This window comes from Diplotaxodon limnothrissa, linkage group LG12 (assembly GCF_057381915.1).
Source record: "Diplotaxodon limnothrissa isolate DT_005_m linkage group LG12, D_limnothrissa_male_GT1.1, whole genome shotgun sequence".
Classification (NCBI taxonomy): Eukaryota; Metazoa; Chordata; class Actinopteri; order Cichliformes; family Cichlidae; genus Diplotaxodon; species Diplotaxodon limnothrissa.
This window is the reverse complement of record NC_140607.1, coordinates 18,581,644-18,590,225: the sequence shown is the minus strand read 5'-3', so window position 1 is coordinate 18,590,225 and position 8,582 is coordinate 18,581,644. Positions and strand designations below refer to the sequence as shown.

General features: G+C 37.6%; 1 protein-coding gene across 4 annotated transcripts; it reads right to left on the bottom strand.

The window, feature by feature from the left end:
• Positions 1–3,200: 3,200 nt before the first annotated feature.
• LOC146621132 (uncharacterized) lies at positions 3,201–8,006 on the bottom strand. Of its 4 annotated transcripts, none has more exons than XM_085367248.1 (10): positions 7,740–7,786; positions 6,711–6,808; positions 6,035–6,183; positions 5,798–5,934; positions 5,610–5,703; positions 5,354–5,474; positions 5,018–5,235; positions 4,754–4,937; positions 4,394–4,518; positions 3,201–4,222 (listed from the first exon to the last, which is right to left on the bottom strand). In XM_085367248.1, the coding sequence occupies exons 2-10, from the start codon at positions 6,802–6,804 to the stop codon at positions 3,887–3,889; spliced, it is 1,458 nt and encodes a 485-aa protein (XP_085223374.1). In that variant the 5' UTR covers positions 6,805–6,808; positions 7,740–7,786; the 3' UTR covers positions 3,201–3,886. The 4 variants fall into 4 exon arrangements, with proteins under 4 accessions (XP_085223374.1, XP_085223376.1, XP_085223375.1 ...); XM_085367250.1 differs by lacking the exon at positions 7,740–7,786 and adding an exon at positions 6,416–6,550 and having other exon boundaries at positions 6,711–6,853; XM_085367249.1 differs by lacking the exon at positions 6,711–6,808 and having other exon boundaries at positions 7,740–8,006.
• Between the last annotated feature and the right edge of the window lie 576 nt (positions 8,007–8,582).

The window sequence follows — 8,582 nt, the reverse complement described above, 5'->3', positions numbered from 1 at the left end:
ATATCTCCGGAGATGTAACCCAGTGCGGAGGTGATACACTAACGAATTATGAGCTACTTTTCCTTCATCAGTCAGCTCGCGCGCAATTTTAAACAGCCTGTTTCTACATGCTCAGCAGAAAAAAAAAGAGAAAAGTTTTTCTTTGGATTAAACAGCAAAACGAAAACACGTGAAATTTGCTTTAATTTTAAAAAAAAAAATACCCTTCATGTTTTTGGTTTGTTTTTTTTCTCGCAATTTTCAAGTGAGACGTACCGTTCTGATTAACAAAACGTTCACACGTTCCATAGGTCACTGTCCAGCTTCAGGAGTGCCAGCTACACTCGAGGTGCCTATATTGTGTTCCACTAGTGCTGCCTCTCATATTCCACCCTACCCCCAACCTTGTCTGCCCTGTAAAGTGCCATTATAAAAATGTCAAGGGGTCCCTCTTTCTCGTCCTGCCTGTCAAAATCATGTGCTATTATGCAAATCAGTGTGTGAACATACATTCTCTGAGATTTACACAGGCTATATGGGCTACGGGCAAGAGTGAATTCAGATGATTGCAGACTTAATCATAGAAATACAAAATGCACATGTACATTTATGAACACGTGAACATTTTACACTGCCCCTTGGAAACATTATCATTGTGTTACATGTATTATTTAAGCAGCATCCCATGTTTTTCCCCTTTCTCTTTATATAAAAGGTCATTAATGTAACATTCATGATTTCTAAGCAGAAAATGAAAGCGGATTTTGAAAAAAAAACAAAACATATGGATCAAAGAGGCTCATAGAAATCTAAAACTTTTTAATATCAGTATTTGAAGCAAATAACTTCATGGAAAAAAAAAATCAGTTTAGTTTTAATTCCTATTGAACTCGGATAAATTCCCAAATTCCACTATATTCTTCACAGCAAAAACTGTAGTGTTGAATCAACTCCCACAGAGTTGATTTTAACATTTTTTCAGGGTTTATATAGCTCCACACTCTACAGAGTTGAATTAACATTTTCAAAATAGTTAATTATTTAACACTTTGTCAGAGTTCCTTCTTTAACTCTTAAAACTGGGTTAAATTAACACTGAGCAAATTATTATTAACACCATGTCTGAGTTAATTTTTAACTCTTAAAACCGGGTTAAATTAACACTGAGCAAATTATTATTAACACCATGTCTGAGTTAATTTTTAACTCACCAAACTGGGTTAAATTAACACTACACAGATTGAAAAATAACACTACTTTAACTCTTTAATCTTTTATTAAGGTAGTTTTAATCCCTAAAAGAACTATTTATGTAATAGATTAACATAACTTTTTAACGACAACAAGTACAATCATGAGAATAATTTCAAGAAAACTGTACATTGTCCAAAAACATTTATTATCATGCTTCTTTTTCCCAGAAAGTGAATCAAAACATAATAAATGAAGATATAATGTACAAACTTTCATCTGCAGCACTGTATGAGTTTTGAATATCAAATGGTCTGTGACATTTGAGTTCAGTTATTTTTATGACACACCGTTCTTCAGTTTGTACTACTTTGAATGCATGGTGATGTTCATCAAAGTTTTCAGTAAAGAGTTTGTGTGTCAACAAAAAAATGTCATTTTCAACCATAAGTGTATCAATTATTTGACAAAAGACTGGCATGTCTTCCTCCATTGTACTGCAAACAACGAGTCCAGCTTTGTACTCTACACCATCAATTTTAACCCAACTTGTTGAGAAAACATCTTTTGATAATAGCATTTCACTATTGACCACACTTTCACCTCTTAAAGAAAATGATTTAATTGGCCCAAACTCCTTCTGTTTAAGAGAAAAGGTTTCCCAGTGATAAGCAATGGCCATCTGATGCCGTTTAGCAAGCGATTTGGTGAGGTTTTTGAAATTTTTGAAATAATCTTTGAACAACTTGTGCTTAGCTTCAAACCTCATACTCCACATATACAGTAAAGGGCCAATTTTTCGAATACAGGATGGGTAATGAATCATAAAATGATGCTTAGGAATCAAGTTTCTGTGTGGATACGTGTGCTTAAATAGTTTGTGGTGGTCAATAATCAAATTCTTCAAATATATAGTCATTCCCAGAGTGAGACAAGGTGAAAAAACAATGTTCATTATTTGAAGTAACAACAATAACAAATTCCAGTGTCTGTTCCCTGCAGGAATAATGTCACCAAACAAAAGTGGGATGTTTTTCACAAGACAGAATGTCTGGATAGAGTTCAAACCAATGCTATTGCCAGCACTGTCCAATATGATTTTAGTGGGCCGGTTTTTTCTTTCTAAAAATCCATAGTCAAAACCATAAATCCTAGAAAGCAAGTTCTGTTCTGATATGAAGTGTTGCGTAAGATACTCAAAAAGCAATTTGACCTCATACTGAGCCACACCTTCAAGAAGGTCATGCATTATATCAAATGAGTAGTTATTGCAAATATGGTAATACTGCAATGAATTGAGTGCAGAATTTCTTTTCAACCCATACAGTGACTTCAATTTAGGATCTTCCCGAAGAGACTGGCAATGTATGTCAAACAAATCTTTCCCACGAAGAATAATTTTAGGATCATCCTCACTGTACACCATTTGACAATCATTCTTCTCAATCAAACAAAGGCGACAGAAATGACGGCTACTGAACGACTCATTAAAACCAAGAATTGAGTGCATCCCTAGGTTATCTCCAGTGATCTGTGATATTGTGCCATATACCTGCTCATCAGAAAATGGAAGACTTAGCCCTTGGCTTTCCAGTTTTTTGACATCATTTATCAGTGGTTCCAGTATAACATCAAAACCATACTTTTGCAGATCTGGTGTGTGGAAAAGTGACACTAAATGAATGTTCATCAAAATGGAATTAAATTTTGGGGGCAAGTTTCTTATAACAAAATAAATACAGCCAATTTTGTGAATTCCGCGTTTAGAGCCAAGAGGATTGGCTGTTTCAAAGTCATCATAGTATAGCTGAATTTGTAATGCATGCCTTTTGGCTGAAAACAAAGGGTGAGTTTTAAAGTAACTTCCATCACAAAAGTCATGATAAGCATCAGGCTCTGAGCTACACTCTCTCTGCAGGAAAACACAAATCTCTGGATTTCTAAACATGAACTTCAAAGACTCCAAAATAGGTACATATATAAAAGTATCCTTCACAGGTACTTGATCATAAGTACCAAACTTCTGATTTCGCCTGATGTCATACCTCACTCCAAGTGTTATTTCTCTAGGTTCTACAACTCCCCATTTTAGATTGAAGTATTTATTTCGTTTCCATTCTGTGTTCAGATTGGTGAAAGGGTTTTCAAAATTTTCAAAACATTCATTTATTAAAGATATGCTGGAGTCCTTTGTGGGTAACGCAGAAAGAATGGCCTGCTTTGCTTCTGAGCGAAGCTCACTTGTTAATTCCTCCAAATCGCCTACAAGTGAGGATACTAAACTGTTAGAAAGGCCACTACCCTGCAGTTTGGCCACAATGGATGCACAGATTTCTTTGGATGAATCCCTTGTAAGTACTGAATCAATGCTCACTGGAACACTGGAAGAACTAGACTCTGGAAGAACACTGGGAGAACTGTGAGGAAGATAAGAGGAATTAAACTGGTCCTCCAAAGCAGGTGAAACTGTGTCATTAGAAAAAGAAGCAATGGCTGAAGTTCGATCATTGTGGTCAACATTGCTGTGAAAACTGAGGTGCTTCCTAAAGCCTGCATAAGTTTGGAACTGAAGCCTGCAGCCTGGCTGCCAACAACATAACTTAAACTTAGGTCCAGGATAATAACCATGTTCACCTCTTAAATGTGAAATCAGCTGCTGACTGCTGAGATAAGCTCTCTTACACAAAAAACATGTCAGCATTTTAATGATTTTTACTTAGGTTGTGAGAAGAATTTCCTGGTTAAGGATTTTGGCTCTCAAGTCACGCACTCTTGGGGACTCCTTCATTTTCCCCATATCAATATTGTATACTGTTGTCTGCAGAAATGTGTAGAAATTCACAAGTGCAGCATCATAAGACACATTGAACACAAAATGAGCTTTAAGAAGCTCATCAAATGCCCCAAGGGAGCGGCTGGCCTGGCAGGGGATGAGACGCTTGTCTATGGCAACATAGAAGCTGTCGACCTTCCTCTTCTGGCGCCCAACAGCCAGGAGGTATGGCTGCTGACTCTGCTGATTCTGGAGATGCTCTTCCAAACTGCAGCAAGACTGGAGTTGAGACAAAGATACTGAGCATTAGACACAGGAGCAAGTCAGAGATAATAGCATCACAGAAATGAGTATGTAAACCTCCTTTGTAAGCTCAACTGTAATTTGTTTCATTCACCTCTTAACCAGTGACATGACAACTTATGACAAAAACTATAAATATTAAATTACCTTATGAAAGACTACAAGTCTCTCAACAGCATCAGAGGCGCTGATTTTTTGATACTTTGGTCCTCCTGGGGGTGGCGGAAGTAGATGTAACAGTAACAACAGGGAGGCCATGTCTTGGTCAAAGGCTGCGGCCAAAGAGTCACAAGAATCAATTGACAGCAAATCTTTCAAATGCAATTTTTAAGGAGAACTAGAAACACTTCCTAAGAAAGTTGAAATGTGCTGTCATAAACATTAAACTAACAGCTAAAGAAAACTGATGAAGCAAAGCTAACAGGTGAATGAATTGGTATTTATTAATAGAATCCTGATGCTATTGAACTTTAACTGCTTATAGCAAATCATATTTAACAAACTCACTTGCTGCCTCATCAAGATCACTTCCTGGTGGACTCTCTGCTGACTGCACCAATTGACGCAACTCTACTGTTGAGGTGAGCTGCTTGGCCTCTTTGATGATTTGATACCTAAAGATTGGATCCCATTTCTGAAGCAGCCTGGTAGATATCTCATCATCAAACAGGAGAGTGAAGTCTTGATTCACCTTTAAGAAAGAAAATCTACTACTGCCACATTCATCTTGAAATTTAAAGTGATATTAAAAATTCCACTGAATATTCTCACCAATCCTCTTGTATCCAAGAATCTTGGGAAGATAGACAGGATATCAAGACTTTTGTCAGGATCATTGATGACCTTCTGACGATGCTGAAAGGTCTCTCTCATCTTCTGGAAAATCAAGGAAGTGTCGGATGTATGTTTCAGCAAAGAGATGGCCTCCTGGCAAGCATCTCCATCAAGCTGCATGTCGACATTAATGGGCCTTTGGTAATTTGGGCCCCCTGAAGAAAAACACACAAACATAAAAGCATAGGTGCTGATCAGATAGGTAAATGAAAACAAAATAGTATCTAATGTAAATGAGCACATTATCTAGTTTGTGGACACTTAATTTCTTACCTCCTTGAGTAAAGCCAGTGGAGCTACTTGGTGGTGCAGATCCTCTTCTAGTCTTTCTCTGTATCGTTTTCAAACGCCAAGAAATGTATCCAGTGCTGCTTGCAGCATCATAGAAGTGTTCCTAAAATGTAAATACATTCAAAAATAATGTGTTGTCAATCTGAAAATTTTTAGAACTTAAATGTCAACACACACAAATCCCAATGATGCACAGCATGAAAATTATGTAAACAAAGTGCAATAGTAGTGACTATACATAGCCTTTCTTGGAGTATGGGTCTTTCAGGGATGGGAACAATGTCACTACCCCTAGCGCGTACTGTTCTCTAACAGCTTTGGTGGGGAGGTGCCTGAAAAACGATTTTAAATTAACATGCTTAAGTAATGGCAAAATAGTAACTTGTATTTAAAAAAAAATAAAATGCACAAATAGAACACACATACCCATGGCAATCAATCATGTGAGCCACTATTATATTGACCATTTTTCTTCTGGTAGCATCTGTTAGAGTTTGTGTTGTGTGATATTCCTGGAGAACCTCTTCACCACCTGAATTGGTTCCAAGTACACCTTCAATTAACTTGAGAAAAAAAAAGATGCAAAAAGTGAGGAATAGCTTTTCTACATATTAAGAATAATGAAGTAGAAAAAATACTATGAGAACTGAGTTTTGTCACAACCTTTTTAGCAGATGCTGCATCAACAGTACCCTCAACTCTTGTTTTCTTCCTGGGACCCTCATCTAGAAGTATAGTTGATGTACTTGCATTTGAGCTGAAGCTTGAGTCAGAACAATCAGATGCAGAAGACAAGGAGTAATCAGAAAATTCTAAAAGGAAAAAACAACATTATTCTGTAAGGTGTAGAAAAACAAATCTGGCTGCAGATTTTTAACTAACAAGGCAACATCACACTGCAGACCTGACTCATTTAAATTAACTGATCTCAATGTTCAAACAGCTGATTGGTCAAATTGTGTGCTCCTGATTATTTGGAACAACCAGCAGCCACACAGCCCTTCCCCATGTCTGGTGTTGAGCTTGCCCCTTTAAATTTCTCACCATCACTTGAGAAAACTGTTAGGACCACAGTGCCTTGGCTGATAAGATCACTGAAAATCACTTCATCAACTTCTGTCCCTGTTGCATCTTTGTACACTACTTTTGCATCAGGTGGCAGGCAAAATCTCTCGATGACTGGAAAAGATAAGATATATCTGAGTGCACCTTTTAAGTAAACTGTTCTTGCCTCACATTCACTAAAGTGATACACCACTGTATGATTCAAGAGACTTGGCGAAACGCCCTACAAAAAATTCTGTCCCCCCAACTAAAATTAGGTAAGATATAAACAAACCTTTTTCATGAAACTGCATAAACTCAAAACGCCCATCAACCTCTTCCAACTTCACATACTTCTGCTGTTGGCAGTATCGAACCTGGACCAGCATTTTACTGGGATAAAATAATAACAAAGATGGCATAGTATTTGACATTTAGAGCAATTCAAGCACAAATGATTAAAACACTGACATATACCGTACATGGTGATTAATACTGACCATGCGTTTGAATTTCACTGCAATAACATTTAATGTTATCAAATAAACCTGTGTCTGTCCATGCAGGAGTCCAATTGATACATAACACAATACAAAATACACGTTAATCTATGGTGTAGTTTACACCAGACACGGAGTGCTACGAAGCGATTGTTTCGGTATCTGGTCTATTTTTTGCGTGGGCCACGCATGTTCCGCAGGAAGTTACACCAAGACACACAAGACAATCCAGGCAATTTTGAAGATAAAAGCTATTCTCCAAAATAAAATACTGCGATTGACAAATGCGATCAGATTTGTGTATGAAAAGAGACAATAGAGATGAAAATGAACACATAGCAAAGGAGGGGACAGCCTAACTGACTATGTTTGGGGCGGGTGTCTCAAAGGGAGAAGAGAGTGAGACAGAGAGAGAGACAGATTAGAGACAAGTCAGCGATGAACGATGTCAAAGTAAAAGCAGGAGTGACTAAAACAAGCTCTCTTCAATTATTTTGGGATGTTATTTACTTATCAATTGTGAAAAAATTACTCTGAATAAACAGAGAAGCAAAAACGCTCATGAACTGGCGTGGAGAAAGACGTGTCTGTGTGAACAGGGGAAAAGCTGAACGTGGCGCGGCGCTTCCACGTGCAGTGTCTACCGTCACTTACGAGTAAAAAGACTGCAACATTAACATTAGCATTGGAGGCTAAATAGAATTTTCGACACATCTCCTCCTCTATTAAAGCTCGTTTTCAGCAACCGAACACCAAGAAACATCAAGAAAACCTCACTGCGCCGATAGAATACCGTGAATTTTATATAAGTTTGAATAACTTACCGTTTGTGTAAAATACTCCAAGCAGCACGGCAGGCATCCACCACGGTGTAACCAGCAGAAGCACATGGAAAATCGGCCCGGCAGAGCAAACTATTAATTGATCCACGGGTTTACCTGGGCAGAAGCCCAGGGGCCTACCAAGTTAAATAACTCTCTTCAGAGTTCATTTGCTTGGACTTGAATAACACTGTTTAATAACTCCAACACTGAACACTATTTGAATCAGAATGTGTTAAAATGACACTTTGAGAGTGGAAATCAACTCTAACATCTTTAACCCTGAAATTTTAACACTCCAGTTTTTGCTGTGTTCATCTCGAGAGGATTTTCATTCACTGATACATTTTATTGAAATGGTTCAATGGCGGTAGGCCCTTACATTGGGTTTAAAGCAATTTTTCTCAGTGGCTGTTAGAAGTGCACATGAGATTTTTATCCTTTTACATTTCTTAACTCTTTCCCTTTTTAAATGCCTGTGTTTGAATTGCAGTGTCAGGGGTAGTTTTGTAGTTCTGCAGAAATGGAAGTAGTGTATGTGAGAAAAGAGGAGGAAAGGGATGTAAAAAGATAGAAATATGTAATTTTTTTTTTTTTCTCTGGAAAGCGTCAAGGTACCTAAGATAGAGGTCAAAGCTATAATGTACCCATTTGGAGGTTGAATCATTAAAGCCATTTACTATGGCTTTCATTGCATTGCTTCTTAAGTAATGACGGAGGTCTTCCTATTGAGAGCGAGTGAAAAGAGCTATGTGTATCCTTCTGCTGCACCTGCCCTATATGGAGTGTTATATTAAAGAAAATCAAGAAAGGATAGATAACTTCACCTCTCTGTGACACATCAGG

Coding starts and splice junctions, on each gene's coding strand:
- LOC146621132 (XM_085367250.1), bottom strand. CDS start 6,849: ATGTCAAATACTATGCCATCTTTGTTATTATTTTATCCCAGTAAAATG. Junction 5,475..5,609: donor CATACTCCAAGAAAGGCTAT/GTATAGTCACTA, acceptor TTTACATTTTAG/GAACACTTCTATGATGCTGC. Junction 4,938..5,017: donor TCTTGGATACAAGAGGATTG/GTGAGAATATTC, acceptor TCTTTCTTAAAG/GTGAATCAAGACTTCACTCT.